Source organism: Patella vulgata, chromosome 6 (assembly GCF_932274485.2).
Source record: "Patella vulgata chromosome 6, xgPatVulg1.2, whole genome shotgun sequence".
In the NCBI taxonomy this organism is placed as follows: domain Eukaryota; kingdom Metazoa; phylum Mollusca; class Gastropoda; family Patellidae; genus Patella; species Patella vulgata.
This window is the reverse complement of record NC_065884.2, coordinates 24,878,717-24,898,821: the sequence shown is the minus strand read 5'-3', so window position 1 is coordinate 24,898,821 and position 20,105 is coordinate 24,878,717. Positions and strand designations below refer to the sequence as shown.

Genomic DNA, 20,105 nt, shown 5'->3' with positions numbered 1-20,105 from the left:
GTCAAGGTTAGGATGTCAAGAATAATCAGGCCATTGACTGAATCGCGATTTGTGATGATCTATTGTATTATGCATTATTTTGGCATAGCTATAATACACGTGTACTTTGCTTTGGAATTTATTATTTTTTTATTGGATAGTATGGCCAGTTTTTATGGATATGCTGTCTTTTCATTGTGAACAGGCAAATTCACACATGGTGGCCATAAAGTCACTTTTTCAATAACTGAAGCAGTTTGACATATATTATAATCTTAAAGGCTACTCTAGAATCTAGTAGCACTAACCTCAGTTTGTAGTATGCTTTTCTTTTTGACTACAGTATTATTGTGTAGTCAATGTAGGGTGTAAGTATTTCCAGTAGCTGCATTTTGATTCTTCCATGGGATCACTTGGTACTTTTAATGCCCGATGGACATAAATCGTTTGCAGTCTAAAATACATTATTACTGACAAGTGAGAACTTGGCTTGGTGAAATATTTTATTAACAATGAATATCAACATATGATGGTATAGGTTAAGAGAATGGAAATGAAAAATATTACTGTATGAAATATTTGCCCTGAGGTTGTAATATTAACTGACACAGGCAACAAACAGAAGGCAACTGTAAGCTTTAATAATATTAAATTTGAAAATCTGGTCAGTATCGAGATGATTATAATGAGAATAGAGAAATTGATTAGTCATGTAATACATTCTATGATCATGATTAAAAGTAAAACTTAAACAATATCTGTAAAAAAATGAGATACCTAATCATGCAACATATTCTTCATTACTCATTAAAGTCGCATATCGTCGTTTGCAGGAACGCCAATCCCTTGTAAAATATAATAGTGTGAAATTTTAATCTCTTCATAAAAATGGATACATTTTGTTCAGTACTGTGGACTCTGTCACTTCTGACATCTGAATATTACGGCATTATGTGAAATCGGTCATCATTTTCATGTCGCGATTTATTTCCTTATTACTTCAACCAAAAATGTCTTGAGTAATCCGAATTCTGAATATTTTGAATTCTGACATCAATCAGCAGTCCCGCCACATGATTTGCGTACAATTAACATTGGATAATCCAGCCTTCAATCAGTGGGTGTTAGCCAAGAAGCAATCACCAATCAATTATCTGTGAGCATAAAACATGGGTCGGTCTTTGTTGATTACCTTGATAATTTTATAATCTCTTGGTATATATTTGAGTTTCTGACGTCAAATACAGCGACATTATATATAAATTGCCAAGATGAAAAATCACTATCATTATAATAATATTGTGTTCATAATGTGTGATCGTCCTGCAAAGCGTGCCCATACAGATGTCGAGAAAGTTCCACGACCTACAGAGAAGAAATTAGCCGTTAATTATTCAATTGATATAATGTAATAAAAGTTTGAATGTACAGAAAGTGTTATCATATTTTAAGTTCTGTGTGTTCGAGGGTGCATTGTATCGATCCCATATGATGTCGGAATTGACAGAGTCCACTGTATCTACAAAGAAATGTTGAATTGAAAATGATGATCAATGCTTTTAATAGAAAATGTGTTGATCAAAAGTCTTAATCTTCAACCAATCTCTTTAGTCACATTATCTCAAGATAAAATGTCTTTGTTCATCTATGCTGTACAATTCATACTAATCAATTTGAGAAAAGAGTATGTGAAGTCCATGGCAATTGGTCGATCTATCCTCCTGAACCATTCACTTCATATGATGCAAAAACTGAGATTGTCTACTCTTTCATCTATGGCATCCATGTACTTGTCTTCAGGGTATCAACCATTTTTTAGTCATTCAATATTGTGTCTTTTTTCGCCACATTTTCATTGTATAACTTAACTTCTCTGTGTATGTGTTTTAATTGTTTTGTCTACACTCTGTTCTGGGATTGTTTGATCTAACTATGGTTTGATGTTCAGGACAATTTCCATTACTGTTACTGAGTGCAAAAGCATTGGGGAAAAAAATGAATTTTATAGCCAAAGAGACTTAGAGAAATCACCCGCCACTTAATACAAATTACACATCAAATTTATGGGGTAAAAGCTTCTGAATGAAATACTGTCAATCCGTATGGAAATTATAAACAGGCTCTCTTTGCCTATTCAATTCATTAACAATTTATTAAAATCATTGAACAAAATGGATCCAAATTCAATGTTTCAATCAGCATCTAAGTTTCTTATATAATCAGCACAAACATATTACACAATAGCACCACCATACGGTATACTGGATAATAACATGAGAAACATTAGTGACCAGAGTTGTACAAAAATAAACTTTACACACACGACACATTAACACTTTATAATGTTATAAAACTATCATCATATGTTGCTGTTAGAGTTATCTTCTCCTTGTTTGGAAGGTGTCATATCCGTTTCTCTTTCTAACACTGGAGGAGGCTCAGAATCTGAAATTAGGATAAAGCTGTGTTATTTGTTACAGAAATATATTGTGACAAAAACATTACAAGGAAAAACAGATATAAAACTAATTATAATTACCATTTAAATATATGAAAATATTTATTCTGCACAATAATGTTTAGTTTCCAACAAATAAAAATATATGTTCTTCAGTCTTTATACTTTTAAGCTTTATTACAAAGTGAAGAACAGTTATTATTCACAAAATAATGCTAAATTCAGTTAGTTTTTATAGGAATGAACCATGGTTGCCTTCTATCACTGAAAGAAAACATGCATTGCACATCACAAAGTGCTTGGGGAATATTTCAATCTGATTAAAACACAGATCCTATTTCGTTTCGTTTTTATAGTTCAAAATTTTGTTTTACTTGTCTTTACAACACTTGGATCTGGAAGAGTTGTTATTTAACTCGTGTTCTCAATGGTGTCAGGGATAAGCCAATGAAACGGTCTGTTACGGCGAGCTTTAGGCGTGTTTTGCAAGGAACTGTGGGTAATCCACTAGTAACATTAATGCTGATTGGTTAATCAAATGTTTGACGTCATTAGTTCATAAGTCGGTCTTTTGACCCCTGACATGACCTATCGCAATAACTTCTCAGATCTTCATGTAGTGTAGGCCATTGAAAGTATATAAAAAAAACGAAACGAAATATAGATCTGTATTTTAAACAGATTGGGAACATTTAGTACCGTAAGCAAAACTATCATTAATTTTAGTATTAAAAATATGTTGTGGTAGATGGATACCAATCTTACCATTTGTTTCTTCATTTGATCCATTTCTAATCTTGTCATCATCACCCAGACTAGTATTCATACCTATAATTTAAATACAAAAATAAGTCAATTTATCTTCTGTAGTTCTCTTTAAATATTTGCAGCAAATGTAAGCTTTTCCATGAATTTGGAGTGTTCAGTATGCTGTATCAATAACGAATAAATAGTTTTATAAAGAGCAGTTGGATTTAATATTGTAGACAAGTGGTTGCCACAAGAGATACACCCACAATTTACAATAGATGGACGAAGAACTGGGAAATAGGACTCATCCTCTCATTGTTCAAATGTTTCACATTGAATTAGGAATAAATCTGTTAACCAGCGGCTGCCAGGCAGGATACGCTCACATTTTGCAAGAGATGGATAGAGAACAAGCTAAACAAAAAGAGATTTTTCATAACATCAAGGGCCATAATTCAGAAAGTTACGATCCGATATGCACGAATATAGACAGGAACCAAGATCTTTGGGTTATAAAGATGATATATTTCAAGTTTTATCAAAATTGGACCAACATTGTGACTTCTAGAGGGTCTACAACTTTGATATACCATATATTTACACTATTTGCGTACGAGAGGCGGCCATTTTGTCTGGCAGTTTTGGTCCGAATTTCACAAAATTCTAACTCAGCCGTCATTAGGGTGTAACAGTGAAATATTGTGACAAGGTTTTCTGAAAACAGCGGTAACTTTGGAACTAAATGTCACAGATTGCTGACTATTGATAGGGTTCGTCCTGTCATGCTACACGCCAAATTTTAAATAAATCTGTTGGAACCAGCGGTTGCCAGGCAAGATATGCCCACATTTTGCAAGAGATGGATAGAGTACAAGCTAAAAAAAACAAACACGATTTTTCGTACGATCAGGGGCCATAATCCAGGAATTTATGGTCCGAAATGCTCGGATATCGAAAGGGACTGAGATCTGTGGGATATAAAGATATATTTTAAGTTTCATCAAAATCAGAAAAAATTGTGACCTCTAGCGTGGTCCACAACCTTTGTATTACATACTTTCAAACAATCTGCGTTCAAGGAGCGGCCATTTTGTGCAAATATCGAAAGGAACCGAGATTGTTAAGTTATAAACATATATTTCAAGTTTCATCAAAATCGGATCAAAATTGTGACCTCTTAAGTGTCCACAAGCTAAAAACATGATTTTTCATACAATCAGGGGCCATAATCCATGAATTTATAATCCAATACATGCCAATATCGATAGGATCTGAGATTTTTGAGAGATAAACCTATATTTCATGTTTCGTTGAAATGTGATAAAAATTGTGACATGTATGGGTGCGACGACAATATATGTCGACATGAAAATGTAGGCATATAAAAACTGTAGCCTTTATCGCATTCAGAACATTTTTGGCAAAGAGGGGATAACTCCAGAACGAAAGGTTGCAGAACGCTGAATATCAATAGGGGTCGACCTCTCATGAACACAATGCCTCACACCAAATTGGAAGAAGATTGGTTAAAAACTGTGGCCACTATCACATTCACAAAATTTTTGTGCAAGGGGGCATAACTCTAGAACAAAATGTTGCAGAACATAGATTATTGATAAGGTTCGCTCACCAAATTTGAAAAAAAAATCTGTTAAAAAACATAGCCTTTATCACGTACACAAGTTTTTCGAAAAGGGTGCATAACTCTGGATCGAAAGTCAATGGTCACCAAACTAATCCGTATTGATCCTTTTGTTGACCCTTAAAACATATGTCGAGTTTCATTTGAAACAGACAAAAAATGTGGGCATATAAAATCATTTGGTGCATAATCAACTGCAGCAATTCTTGACATTACTCTTCAAATAAAATTCTTACCTTCTATATCATTACTATCTTGTGAATAATCTACCGAATTATCAGCAAACGACATATTGGAATCCTCAAAAATATTGGTTTCACTACAATTTGAATCATGGGATTGTTGAGTGTTCTCTTCTGAATAAACTGAAGCTGCTGCACGTCCTAAAATAAAGAATGAGGACATTATTATATAAAATTTATGCAACAGAATTTAGATGATCAAAGGCAACAAGAATATGGTGCTTTAAAGAGGAAACTTCACTTCGATTACCACTGACAAACAGAAAAGATTTGATTACAATGATTATAGAAGTTAAATTTCTGATTATGTAGTGTTTTCCAAGGAGCACAGCCTATGCTCATGCAAAAAGCTGTGCTACTAGTTTATAAATGTTGTAATTTTTGATACTGGTAATTGACTGACTATAGTTACTATTACTATATCTTACACAGCATTTTAGTATTTATTCAATTATTGTCTTCCTTTAATCTGTAGCTATACCGGTAATTTTAATGAATATATAGCTACAATCTGATTAAAATACAGATCTATATTTCGTTTCTTTTTTTTTATATAAATATATATACATGTACTTTCGATGGCCTACACTACATAAATATCTGACCGGTTGTAGTGAAAGGTTGTGTCAGGCTTTTGACCTTATGACGTCAGACATTTGATTAACCAATCAGCATTGATATGTAACAAACCGTTTCATTGGCAAATCCCTCACATCATCCACAATGCGGGTTATATAACAACTCTCCCTGATCCTAGTGGAGTAAAGGCAAGTAAAACGAAATTTTGAACTTTAAAAACGAAACGAAATAGGATCTGGGTTTTAATCATTGAGGTTAAAATAGTAAATATTGTTTAAAATAGCACTGGAATGATATAGACATCATGTGAGTGAAGGTATCATGTTAAAGAGGAAGTTGTGCAACTATGATAAATGTTTCCATGTAATTTCACTGGCAAATCAGGAGCACTAATAAAATTGGTCAATTTGTGAAAAAGTTGGTTATTTGTAATGTTAGTTATAAAATTAATTACATTTATATTCTTGCTGATATTGAATATTGATAATGTATTTTCAAGAGTGTGTGTAATTGAATGAATTCTTCCCCAGTTTCATATAGTAATTCAGGATGCAAGTTGTTTCTGGATTACGAAATAGTAAAACTATTAACCCACAATATGGTCGTGTAGATTCTCGAGATTCAAATCAGTATCAATGCAACAAGTTATAGCGATTAATAAAAATTTTTGTTTTTGCCTGACAAGTTAACTACATGTAGATGCACATAATAATTATTTTTATGCTGTTATGTTCTAAGCTTAACAGTGAGTAAAAATTAAAATATTATGATTTGTTAAAAGTGATTATTGTTATACCTGAATAGTATTCTTAAAAGATAGGTTGCCAGGCAACGAAACAGTTGTCGCATATTTTTACTTTTTTCGGTAATGGAACATTTATAATACATTAAAATCTGATTAAGAGTAACAACTCATTAAGTAATTATCAGAAAACCATTAGAATTTGTTTGGTTTTTATAAAGTTCTGCCCCATGCTAACGTTTAGTATACAAAACTTTTAACATCATGGATTTAGCTGTTCAAGTCATAAAGATCCATTGAAAATCAATATACTTGTTCGTCTCAAGACCTTAAACACTGTGTATCAATTTAAAGTCAATCGGATATTAACTTTAGCCTCTAGATCGTCCACAAGATTTTTCGAAGTGATCAAAGGCCATAACTCTGGCAGTAATTATCAGAAATTGCTGAAAATCAATAGGCTTCGTCTCGTGACCTTAAACACTGTGTATAAATTTAAAGTCAATCGGATATTAACTTTAGCCTCTAGAGCTTCCACAAGATTTTTCAAAGTGATCAAGGGCCATAACTCAGGCATAAATTATCGGAAATCGCTGAAAATCAATAGGATTCTTCGTCTCATGACCTTAAACACTGTGTATCAACTTAAAGTCAATCAGATATTAACTTTAGCCTCTAGAGCGTCCACAAGATTTTTCAAAGTGATCAAGGGCCATAACTCTGGCAGTAATTATCAGAAATTGCTGAAAATCAATAGGCTTCTTCGTCTCATGGCCTTAAAACACTGTATATAAATTTAAAGTCAATCAGATATTAACTTTAGCCTCTAGAGCGTCCACAAGATTTTTCAAAGTGATCAATAGGCTTCTTCGTCTCATGGCCTTAAACACTGTATATAAATTTAAAGTCAATTGGATATTAACTTTAGCCTCTAGAGCGTCCACAAGCAATTGTGGACGCCAGACCGACGGATGGGGGCGACGACAATATACGACCACATTTCAATGTGGGCGTATAAAAAATCTAAGGTCTTAGCCAGCAATTAAGCTATGGTTTTGGTAAGCTAAGAATCTAAGTAAGCTTTCTACATTCTAAAAGCTTCCTATGATGACCTTACTACATGAAATGACATCTGATCTGAACATACATTGATATCAATCCACAATAACACCGAATTTCAATTTTTTTCAAAACAAGTTCATCTAAAAGAATTAATACATTTGACATTGGTTTACATTGATGAAAATATCATATGTCCAAATGCCATTTTCAAACCTCCAAATTTTACCACAAGCTTCACCAAGAACAGATTAATATTGTTTATGCATCGACAAATGTAACATTTACTGCCCACATTATTTGGGCGAAACATAAAAATGGGTAGTGTATAATAAACAAAGGGATCGAACCTAAGTTAGAGCTACTATTGTAACTACTGTCAACAGATAGTTGTGAATCTTCTTGAATGTTTTTCGGTGTTTCCGCAGTTTTGGTCTGTTTTGACGAGTTTTTCGTTTTCCCATGAGTTGTATCTAGATAAATAATAAAGCAAGCAAAGGTCAAGTTAGCTCTAATAAATACATGTAATAATATACATATTGCTAGCAGTGCAAGTAACAAGCTTTTCTAGTGCTAATTAAATAAAAGCAAAGCTTTGTAATATTACATATCATTTATTTATTTCAAGCCCTTTCTATTCTAATAATAAATGTCAAAATCAAACAACAATATGATGCATCATACAGTATGATCTCATACTTCTCTATGAGGACTTGGATAATAAAATCAATCAACCTGTTTAAGCTTTTTTGCTAGTATGAGTGATTCCAGAAAGATCAATCAGTTTATCGTGGGCAGATAAAGAAATCACAAAACAGGATTTGTTTTTATATTCAAATCAGACAACCTTTGAAGTAAAGCAATGGAAGCAAAATAGTAAATAATTTGGTTGAAAAGCAGATTTTAAAGCTGATATTAGATGTTGAAAAGCAAAATTAGCTGACTGGACAATCTAACCTACCTGATTTACTTCCTGATTTCCCTTTGAAAAATTTACGATTACTTGTGGCTGACTGAAAAATATAAAAATAATATTAATATAACAAATTGACAAAATTTACTCTTCCCTTCATCCCATTATTAGTTTGCTCGACCAAAAGACATTTTATTAATGTACCAAAATCAACACAGATGTTAGTTTAATCTGCACTGACTGTGCTAATTAAGACAGATCGTTTGGAATAATAAAATTGATGTAGAGGATTATATTTATAATAATAATACTTACTCTTGGTGAAGATTCCTGATTTGCCACTGAAATTTAAAATGAGAAAAACAATAAATTTTCAATGTCTTATTGTGACTGCTAGAAAGGTTAAAGATAGAACTGTCAATATACCCTTTTGAAATGTTAAGACCTCCTTGATTTTGGTCACAAATATAATTGTTGTATATTATGTGTTGGACAGGGATCATTTTGATATTTAATGGTTGACAAAAAATTATTTACAGCTGTTTCGTCTATAATAACTCTTATTTACAAGCTGGGGGATCATGGTGGCTAAGTGGGTAAGACGCGGGCTGGCTAGAATTGAGGTCGGGTGTTCGATCCCTGCATTGGCCGAGCTAGTTCATCCAGATTTTCCGGCGTGGTTCTCCCTTGTCAGTGATGCAGGACGGAGGGCCTGACAAGGACAGCTGTCTAGTCGTTCGGATGGAACGAAAAACCGAGGTCCGGTGGACACATTGGCGTGACAGTTGGAATTTGATATAAGAGTAGGCCGTAGTGCCACTGTCCAGGCAAAATTTCCCTCATAGCACACTGTATGGCCTATGCCCGTCTTCATTAGCCTAGTTCGGAGCAGAACAGTAGGACGTTAAACTCCATTTCATTTATTTACAAGCTAACATTCTCTTTAAAATTCAATGTTATCCTTTGACTGGCCCCTTTTTTAAACCTGATTATCTACCCTTAATAGTATCTGAATTAAAATGGGAAAATTGGTTATATTGTGAAAAATGCACATGAAGCACAGAGATTTTAAAGTAGCCAAGTCTTTAACTCAGTATCATCCATAGTCTTCGACATTAAAATCACAAATTATTTGTGAATTTAAATCAACATTGATGTTGTGATCTTACAGGGAAAAGATGGGCTTCTGATATCCAATATTTAAGACAAAATGTCTAGACATATTCCACAACTCATATCAAACGTTGACGCCATATTCTTATCTGGAGAGCATGCACAATAAATACTATCGGTGTAGACTGGAATAACAAGACACTAGAGATTGGCATTTGATTGAGACTTCTGGCGTATTTCGTCGAGCATAACTGATTTAAAAACAGAAACGATTGAATGTAAGCCAGTTTTATACATTCATATTACCTTAATTATATGCATTGCGACCCATTTGTGTCAATTTCTAGGTCCCAAATATTGGCGATTTAGCTCCTTTTTTAAACTCATCATTTGGTGACAAGACTAATTCACAATAATAAATATTGTTACTTACCTGGAACCCATTTAAATATTCTCATAGTTGTGTCTCCAATTGTAACCCATTTCTTCTCCCTTTAAAAGACAAGAAATATATCAGCTTAATATATGAACACCCAATGAATACTGTTGGCTATTAGAGGGTTTTTGTTTTTATTGTTGTCACTCTATTTCTTTGTAAACAATCCTAATCTTATTATCTGATGTGCACAGAAATTACCCTATCCTGTGGTGCATGATGATAACCTCAGGGATCGGCAGTGAATATTCACTCGGTCGCTACAATCACTGATAGGGATGACATTAGTGTGGCTTAATGAGTCCCCAATATTAACTTTTTTCCTTCTGCAAATTAAATTCTAGAACATTTTTTTTAAGCATTACATAAATAAATAAAGGTGTTTGCAGTATATGTAGGTAAACAATATTTTTTTCTATTTAGTGTAAATGGGTATGTAAAATTAGTAAAAAGAACCATTCTGCCTGGACAAGTAATGTCATATGTAAACAATACATGCCCCATTGAGCCAATGATTGACGCCGCGTGAAGTGATGTCATATGTTGAAAGCAGTCATCTTTTACAGAGTAAGTAGAAGGGTAGCACAACATTTCAGTCCCGCGTCATTTCGGACTTAACACAGACAACCTTTCGGACCCAGTATGATGACCGTTCAGGCTTACTTGACAACTTTTCGGACTCAGTCTGGCAACGTTTTGGCCTCTGATGAATAATTAAAACTGTTGAAATTTTATTGAACTTGACAATAAAATATTGTTGAAAATTTGTGTATATTTAGCTGACTTGATGACAAGCAGTAAATTTTACATGCATGTTATATTTTTAAAATCATTTTTGGCTTATTAAAAATTGATTTGATAGTTGTGTTCAACCTTTCTTTTCACCTTATTCCCGAGTCACCTACCCAATTCCAAAATGTCACCTGTCTGAGTCTGAAACGTCAAGGGCATATTTTTTGGAGTCCGAAATGTCGTAAGTCTGAAATGAAACAGGACCAAAATGACATGTGAAACAGATTGGATGATGACGTGCAACCCTACCAATAATATAGATAAGAGATAAGCCTTGACTTGAAAACTCTTCTGTTTGATTTTATTAGAGTTCTCGTCTGATGACTAGCCGTTATCAATAATTTCAGACTCAAGAGGACAGACTGGAAGATTCAAAGATCTCGGAATTATGGCTACGGATAGCATTAGCCATTAGGTCTCGCCTAGCTCAGTAGCTGTAGCCTACTGACACTACTCTGGCATTAATAATTTGAGGGGGGGGGGGTAAAAAAAACAAACAATTTCACACGGCACTGTGTGGCAATCGAAAGAAATATAAATAAATCAAAGTGTAAAAAGGCACCGGTTCCGATATTAACATAGCTAAGGGCAGGTAGACATAACCTAGACTAGGCTAACAAACAGTTCTATTTTCACTGTGTCACCATATAATCAACCCTACCGTGGATTACATCAAAACTTACCATTTCTTTACTTTATCTAGTGCACTGATCACGCGTTTAATATCTTCTTTCGCGCGGCTACGGGTTTCTGCTCTTATTGACCGGGAAAGCATATCTGTAAATACTGGCCAATCTTGTACTGATTAATGCGTGCTTTGTCTAGCTAAAAATAATAGACCAGGCTTTACGTTCCTTCTTTTTAGTCTTCTATTATAGGACGACTCTAAGCTTCTTTATATTCCAGCTTTGATGAACAAGACTACATAATCTGACGCCATTTATTTTCAAAGGAAGATAACTCTTGTTGTCTTATTGGCGGAAGATTCAGGGTGGAGCAAGTAACTAATTTTAATCGCCCAACTTCCCGGAAGACCATATAGTCTATCTGTTATTAAGGGCATCCCGTCAAGGTTTTATGCACAGGCACTTGAATTGATTAAAATAAAACTTCTTACTACTCTTTGACTATATTACAGCTTATTACTGTAATATACAGTCAAAGAGTAGTAAGAAGTTTTATTTTAATCCCTTCAAGTGCCTGTGGTTTTATGTTACCGGTACATGATTTTTCTTCTTCTTAAAACTATGAAAACTAGGATATATGTTATTTTCATAAAATTAAGATGGGATCTAGGATATAATTATTTTTTTTTATTTTCTTAAAATTAAAATGAAATCGGGGTTTATTTTTCTTTTATTTTCTTAAACTTAAGGGAGGGGGGGGGCGAATGGTTAGCACGCGCGCGCTGAATCATACGGTCTGTCATTATGTCAACTGGCGTGGTTTCAATTCCCCGGTTGTACGTGACAAGGAGTAGGGTCGCCAGTCCAACCTCGTGGGCTTTCTCCGGGTCCCCCGGTTTCCTCCCACTGCTAAAGACCCCTACGCGCAAGCGAATTATTGAAATAAAATTGAACCATGTGTTAGTCCCGAAATGACCTAGTTTGTGTCGAGTGGACGTTAAACATCATTTCTCTCTCTCTTCTTAAACTTAAGATGAAATCTAGGATGTAAAGTAAGCCGATACAGTAACTAAAGCCATTTGATTTGGGTCAAAATTGAACTTGTCAGACTCAGTGGATTTCATTTGTTGACCCTCATTGAAAATTATTTCACATCGTTGTGTGTATATTTTTCGTAAAATGTTAAATAGTCTTAGAGATCTTCTCCGGAAACAGTACCGGATCTAGGGAGGGCAAAGTGGGACCCACCCTGATATTAGACTAAGACTAATTTTATATATAAAACTGAAAAATATATGCATATGTCGAAAAAGTCTCATTTCGATATTTGGTTGTTAGGCTACGCGTAGAACGTTTTGCGAAGAAATATTAAAGATACATTCCTGTGTATAAACTGGGTGATTTGATGATATATTTGGACTAAAAACATATTCAAACTAATTAATCTATCGTAATTTTTCTTCAAATCATTCTCAAATCAGTGTATTCGCCAGGGAATACCCCTGCTATAAAAATCTTTCAAAGGAGGTCATGTTTGTGTCATGTGACTAGGCTGACGCGGTACCTAGTAACAGGTGCGAAGACGGATGAGTATTCATTGCATATATTATAATAATAATAATAATAATGAATTTGTATAGCGCCTCTCATCTAGAACTGTTCTACTCGATGGCGCTGAGCTGCACTGTCACGTTTGGTATTCACAGTTAAATAAGTGAGTTTTCAAGGATGATTTAAAGGACTCTAAAGTTCTGGATTCCTTTAATGTTGCTGGGAGTTTATTCCATTGGATGGGTGCTGCCGCTGTTGTCTTTAATAGCTGAGTATCATAAATCCCAATAAATTTTCGAATTATCCACTGCCCAAGTCTTTTTCTGTGGTTTTTATCTCAGAAACCACCAAGTTTATCAACATAATTATACATCGACCGCTCAGTAACGCTGGGAGATCAATCTTCGCGGGCGACCTTTGACGTCATGTACTCAAGCAGACATCCCTAATCGTCGGGGTTTTGGTTAGAGAAACCTTTACATTTTTGCCCCGTATGCGTTCCATGGGTATTTTTCAGGGAATCCAGTATTTTTCTAGTAAGATTGGATAATTCTACTTGCCATATACTGTATACCAAAATTGCCATACCTTTATTGGGAATAACCACCCGATAAATACTTTTGCGGGAGATCTGCTCCAGAAACCACAACACCCACCCCAGGATTGAGTAAGTCTTCTTTTATGCAGAACACAGATAAAAATAATAATTACAAAAAAGTCTAAATAGCTGAAGGCACCACTGCAGCACCCGAATGATGAGTGTAAAGAGTTGCATGCCAAAATAGTGATTATTTTCTGAGTTCTTCTCCGGAAACAAGTGAGACGAACTTGCAGACAAAATGATCCTGACGGCTCAAGTGAATTATTGAAATAAAATTGAACCATATATTAGTCCAGAAATGTCCTAATTTGTGTCTAGTGGACGTTAACCCCATTTCTCTTTATATTCAAGGGAGATAAAAATATAAAAGCCCATTTTTTTTTTTTTTTAAATACGCCAAAATTTCATTTTTGGTGTGATGCATTGGGGTCATATAAGGGGGCGAACACTGTCGATTTTCAGCGTTCCTCGATATTGAGTTATAGTTAACATATAGGCTAAATTTTTTAACAGATTTATTTTATATTTTGCGTGAAGCATTGGGGTCGTGAGAGGACGCCTCGATGTTCAGCGTTCCGCAACTATCCATTCCAGAGTCACCTCTCCTTTTCCGAAAACTTAGTTAACACAATTTAGCCTACAAGCTGTAATGGATTTTGTTTCAAACCTGCTCATCACCACCACTAAATATTTCCCGTTATATTTATCCCCTTCCAAGTGGGGAGTATATTGCATGTTATTATACGAATCAATAATTGTACATGTATATATAGAGGTTACAGAGTTTTGCTAGGAGAGACTGACATTTCCTCTTGGGGATTCAACGTCCTCTTCCACCCTCCGGGAAACCTTTATCTTATTAAATTCAGGGTCCTTGCTGTGGGAGGAAACATAATTACACGGAGTAAAACCACACGAGTAATCTGTGATGAGTGAGGGGTTGTCGCGCTTCAAGCTATAGCTGGCCAACAACTTCGGGATTGTAGTTATGAGTTCGGTCCCTGATGTAAGCGTATGTGACTTGATACAGGTGCCTTGTCAATCGTGTGGTTTTACTCTGTGTCGTTAGGCTTCCTCCCACAGCAAGGACCCTGAATTTAATAAGAATACCAAACTAGAACAAGGTGCACATGTGGGGAACGGCCTGTCGCGCGCGGGGGGGGGGGGGGTGTAGAAGCCCGGCGCCAGGGTAAATTAGACAATGATCAGTCCCTACATATGATATATGAAATAAATAACCTTGGATCAGACCTGAGCTTCTAGATAAGAGGACATGTCAGTCTCTCCTAGCAAAACTCTGTAGCCTCTTTATACAATTATTGATTCGTATAATAACATGCAATATACTCCCCACTTGGAAGGGGATAAATATAACGGAAAAAATTTAGTGGTGGTGATGAGCATGGGATGGAGTGTGTGTGTGTGTGGGGGGGGGGGGGGGGTATGCGCTCCGCCACTGCAGCTTTGGATGGGCTGTAAAAACGAACAAATGAATATTTTTATTCTGCAAGTTTATCATCAAGTTATGCACAAAATTATACAGCTTAAAACGTTGAGACGTGTTCGGTTAGGTTATATTATCTCGAGCGCTCGCAATAGTATCTCGAGCGCTCGACTTAATTATCTCGAGCGCTCGACATAACTATCTCGAGCGCTCTACATACTTAGTATTTCGAGCGCTCGAGATATTATTTCTTTTTTTTTGCGTGTCCTAAATCAGCCACCATAGAATTGTCCTCCAGCTCTATAGTCAAAATAATATTAATGCTCTTTTATCTGATCCAACTAACATTATATTGTTTTAAACGTATAATTCTACTTCTGACACGGGTTTAGGGAGTCCTGTATATGACTGTTTCAGACTTTAATTGAATAATTTACTGAACACCAATGTTTTAATGTTTATCGGCTGTAAATTATACAGCCCATCGGCCATCATAAGTGTGCCACTGACCGACAATCTATCGTCGACAAACCTATCTCAAACATAATCCAAATTATAATGGAAATGGCTTGTTCAAGCCTTTGATGGATATCACGATGTTTAGCTTTGTTAGTTTAAACAACTCAATTATTGTATGGGAAGAACGCTAAAATAAGTTTAAAACAACCACCCCGATTCTCGACAAGCAGTAGAATGCATATTACTTTTCAGTGCATGTGTCTTATTCTGGAATGTCAAACATTCTATTTTGAAGTACTCCTCTAATAAACAAATTAATCCTTTATTTTATTTTTATATGAATCACAGGTTTGTCATAATAAGGCCAACAATCTGATTAAAATACAGATCCTATTTCGTTTCGTTTTTTATAGTTTAAAATTTCTTTCTATTTGTCTGTACTACACTAGGATCTGGAAGAGTTTTTATATAACATGCGTTCTGAATGGCGTGTGGTATTAGCCAATGAAACCATCTGTTACGGCGACTTCTTGGCGTGCCATGCACGGAACTGTGGGTACACCACTAGAAACGTCAAAGCTGATTGATTAATCAATGTCTGACGTCATAGGGTCAAAAGCCGCTCCTACGACCCTGACGCGACTTTTAAGTAAAACTTGTCAGATCGTCATGTTGTGTAGGCCATCGAAAGTATAAAAAAACGAAACGAAATATTGATCTGTAATCAGATTGTAAGGCCAATAAAATAAATCAACAAGGTTGCAAAAAGCAGGGATGCATCTCGGAATCACCAGAATAACAGTGCGTGACATCATCACATTTTCTAAATCGTTCTTGTATCCCAACACCACAAGTTTTACTGCATTCACTCCAACTACCCCACGTTTCATAACCTAAAAAAACCCAGGAGAATTAAAAATTGTGTAAACAAATTAGGCCGGCTAAAGTAAATGCCAGACCATAAACGTCATTTTTCAGCTTCAGTATTTACAAACTATTTGACACTTAAACATGCATTATGCAAGAGCTAAATCTGTTTATTGCAGGTCTTTCTTCAGGCCTTAGACATTAATTTACTGGTCCAGGCCATAATCAACACTCGATGCCATCGTTAGCCTGCGATCTTTAGTGGATATGAATACATTTTGTGATGGATAATTTAACGTAAAAATAGATAATCGAGACTTTGTTAATTATAGAACCAACGTTAGTAATGATGATCGAGGCTAGCCAAAAATTGAATGTTAATATCTTTGTTCAGTGAAGCAATTTGGCGTGGGATTGGTATGGCCTAGTGGTTTAGAGTGCCCCGCTTCGACCTCTAGCTGGCCGGTCATCTCTGAAGTGTGTGAGCGTATGTGGCTTGGAGAATCTCGTGGGTTTAATCCGGGTACTCCGGTTTCCACCCACAGGAAAGACCCCTGCGCGTGCGCTATGAAAATAAAAATGAAAACACTTGATTGCGATATCACCTTCGGTGGAAGCGGACGTTAAACTCTAAGAGAGAGAGAGAGAGAGAGAGAGAGAGAGAGAAATGGGGTTTAACGTCCACTCGACACAAACTAGGTCATTTCGGGACTAACATATGGATTAATTTTTTTTACATAATTCGCTTGCGCGTAGGGGTCTTTAGCAGTGGGAGGAAACCGGAGGACCCGGAGAAAACCCACGAGGTTGGACAGGCGACCCTACTCCTTGCCACGTACAACCGGGGATTCGAAACCACGCTAGTCGACGCTAACCATTGAGCCATCCCCTTTAAACTCTAAGAACAACAGCATTTTCTATTTTCACTATCTATTTTTAACTATTATAGCGAGAACTGTCAGCTCTTTAGTACCCAATGCTCCTTTAAGTAAATTGCTAAAATAATCATCCTTAGTCCAATAATCTGTAGAAAGACACAGGGACAGTTTTAATCCATAAGCTTACGTGGTCATTTACTAAAAATAACCAAACCATAAGAACGTAGCTTAGTAAAATGTCTATGCTCAACAAGTAAGGTTAAACTATGAGATTTGCACATACCAGTAATTACGAACCCCTATTGGCATCTTCATCTGTTTCCTCTAATACCTCAGCTTCTTTAAAAAAACCCTTATTACTACCATCGTTCCCGACGGCATCATATTCCAGTTTGAAACTAAGACTTCTTTTTTGGCGCCTTAATCTTTCCTTACGTTTGTGCAAAATATTCAAGATGGCCCTGGCAAGTTGCTTTTTTACAGGTACTGGGTTAAAAATTTTTCTTTCACCAACTGCCAATTCCGGCCCTACATGCCTTACTTCAGGCAAATCCGCCCCCGGAAGGATCGTTTGGGGAGGCTTCATGTTTTCAGCTCCTGTCGTTTCAAATACCTTGTCCAGCTCACCTTGAATGTCAATCTCCACAGGATTTACTTGCATATCCGAACCAAGCTGGTTATTCGCATTAGGATTCCCGTTGTTCGTTTGTTCTAAAATTGAAGCTGATGGGTTTATTTCGGCAGACCTCTGATAAGCATCACGTGGCAAAAAAATTTCATCATCGTAATCATTAGGAGTTAATATTTCGTCATAAGCACTAACATCAACATCCAGATTGTCTTCATAGGCTTGGTGGTCATTAAAAGATCTCTTCTGTTTTTGTGGTTCTGTGACATTACCTGGAGACGGCGTTGTGACACTAGCAGTGGTACCTGTCAACTGTAGCCAATTCATCCCCGGAGCAACGGGTAGACTCGGCTTCTTACGTCGATGTTTTAACAGCGGATGATTAATGGGCCGCAATGGACCACGATTTTGTGGAAATGGGCGGTCAACTCGTGGCAATAAACCAGTCATCTGTGGAAATATCGGTTGACGTAATGGAGCGGTCTCATCATTGTAATAATCCGTGTACTCTGAATCACCACTATCATAGTAATCATCGTAATTCCTTAAATGACGCCTCGATCGTGAAACAGCTGCCCCCGAAGCTTTATCTGCTTCTCTTTTCTGTCTGTTAACGTTGCTATCACCTTCATCCATACTACGCTTCTTCCTGGAAGAAATTAAATCACCAGCATATAAACCCAACTCTCCGTCATCATCACCATATTCATATTCATAATCATTGACACTTCTTTTATTTCTTGATAATAGAGATAATAAGCCAGAGTCATCTATTGGACTGCCACCTTCTTCCCAGTCGTCATCATCATCATCATCATCATCCTCATCATCATCATCATCATCGTCATTATCGTCATCATCATCATCATCAACATCATCATCATCATCATCATCATCATCATCATCATCATCATCTTCATCATAATCATCTTCCTCATCATCACCAGTTTGTCGTTTTTTTCTTGATAACTTGGAAACCAAATTATTTGAAACATCATCATCGTCATATTCAAGATCACCGTCATTTGTGTAATCATATTGTCGTTTAGCTATGGGTAGTTTCTCTTCAGAAGTTTTGCTGTCAGTACTTCTCTTCTCGCGTGTTAATAATGAAACCAAATCAGAAACATCTTCTTCATAATCCTTCTCTTCCTTATCTCCATCATCGTTCTCGTCGTCGTCGTCGTCATAGTCGTCGGTGTAATCGTCATCGTCTTCATAATCATCATCAACTTGCCGTTTTTTCATAGATATGGGACTGGAGGCTTGACCGTCTGCAGAAGATTCGACATTTCTTCTTCGCCGAGATAAGAGGGAATAAAGCTCAGAATCATCACTATTATCATATTCATCAACATCATCATCTTCGTTGTCGTCGTCTTCGTCCCCTTCATCATCATCTACATCGTCATATTTTTTTCTAAATCGGTCCAAATGTTCTTCTTCTTCTTCTATTTCAGCTTCTTCATCAGTGTCGTCGTCATCATCGTCCCCCTCTTCACCATCATCCTCTGCTTCTTCATCATCATCCATAGCGTCATCGTTGTCATCATCAGTTTCGTCATTTAGATCGTTTAACATATCTGTGATATCATCTACAGTGTTTTTCTTATGTCTGATAAGTGTGGAACTTTGTCCAATGGTATCACCGGCATCTCTCTTCGCTCTGGGGTGCTCATCGACTGTGTCAGCAGTAAGATCTCTTTTCTTCCTGTTCAAACTGTCCAATATAGAATTGAGTTCAATTTCAGTTTGGTCTGTGTTCTCAAAAGATTTTTTATTGCGATATTCATCATAGTCTTCATAATCCCTACCGCCATCATTATCATCGTAATCTTGTCTCTTACTTCGTTTAAAATCACCATTATCAACGTTTTTCTCGGGATTATCATCCACATCACGTTTACCACGGAGTAGATTCTTCAAGTAGTTTCCAATCATACCGTTATCTTCCGATACTTCATCATCTGGTCCGTCGTTATAATCACCCACGTCACCCTCGTCGTCATCTTCCTCGTCATCTTCCTCGTCAACTTCTGTCTCTTGGTTATTATTGTCATCGTCATTATCATAGTCATAGTCATCGTCATCGTCCACATCGCGTTTTTTTAGATTTACTCCAGTAAACCCGTCCTTATTCAAGACACCCATAGCATTAGCGGGTACGATAATTTGTTCATTATAATCTAGCTCCGGTTTAGGATCGTATGATTTAAGATTTTGTAAAACAGACGAAGCTTCCCTGGGAAACCTGGCGCCAGGTTTATCTTGCGACAGATTTCGCTTTTCAACAATAACGTCATCGTCATTTTTTTCTGTAATGACATTGCAATCGGGTCCAGAACA

The 20,105-nt window shown here is 36.2% G+C and overlaps 2 protein-coding genes across 3 annotated transcripts; both read right to left on the bottom strand.

The window, feature by feature from the left end:
* Positions 1–464: 464 nt before the first annotated feature.
* Positions 465–11,598, bottom strand: LOC126823390 (B-cell CLL/lymphoma 7 protein family member B-A). Of its 2 annotated transcripts, XM_050552210.2 has the most exons (8): positions 11,389–11,597; positions 9,911–9,969; positions 8,680–8,705; positions 8,413–8,464; positions 7,802–7,924; positions 5,066–5,212; positions 3,203–3,265; positions 465–2,424 (listed from the first exon to the last, which is right to left on the bottom strand). In XM_050552210.2, exons 1-8 carry the CDS (start codon positions 11,478–11,480, stop codon positions 2,339–2,341), a joined length of 648 nt encoding a protein of 215 aa, XP_050408167.1. In that variant the 5' UTR covers positions 11,481–11,597; the 3' UTR covers positions 465–2,338. The 2 variants fall into 2 exon arrangements, with proteins under 2 accessions (XP_050408167.1, XP_055957597.1); XM_056101622.1 differs by lacking the exon at positions 7,802–7,924 and having other exon boundaries at positions 11,389–11,598.
* A 4,159-nt stretch (positions 11,599–15,757) lies between these two features.
* On the bottom strand, positions 15,758–19,503 carry LOC126823359 (protein PFC0760c). The gene is made up of 2 exons (XM_050552151.2): positions 17,415–19,503; positions 15,758–16,279 (listed from the first exon to the last, which is right to left on the bottom strand). Exon 1 carries the CDS (start codon positions 19,338–19,340, stop codon positions 17,421–17,423), a length of 1,920 nt encoding a protein of 639 aa, XP_050408108.2. The 5' UTR covers positions 19,341–19,503; the 3' UTR covers positions 15,758–16,279; positions 17,415–17,420.
* Between the last annotated feature and the right edge of the window lie 602 nt (positions 19,504–20,105).

What these genes read in the sequence shown, in the direction of transcription:
- LOC126823359 (XM_050552151.2), bottom strand. Translation starts at nt 19,340, where the DNA reads ATGTTAAACGATCTAAATGACGAAACTGATGATGACAACGATGACGCT.
- LOC126823390 (XM_050552210.2), bottom strand. Translation starts at nt 11,480, where the DNA reads ATGCTTTCCCGGTCAATAAGAGCAGAAACCCGTAGCCGCGCGAAAGAA. An exon ending in AGATAGTAATGATATAGAAG is followed by an intron (nt 3,266 to 5,065) that starts GTAAGAATTTTA and finishes TTTAAATTATAG; the next exon opens with GTATGAATACTAGTCTGGGT. An exon ending in ATCAAATGAAGAAACAAATG is followed by an intron (nt 2,425 to 3,202) that starts GTAAGATTGGTA and finishes TCCTAATTTCAG; the next exon opens with ATTCTGAGCCTCCTCCAGTG.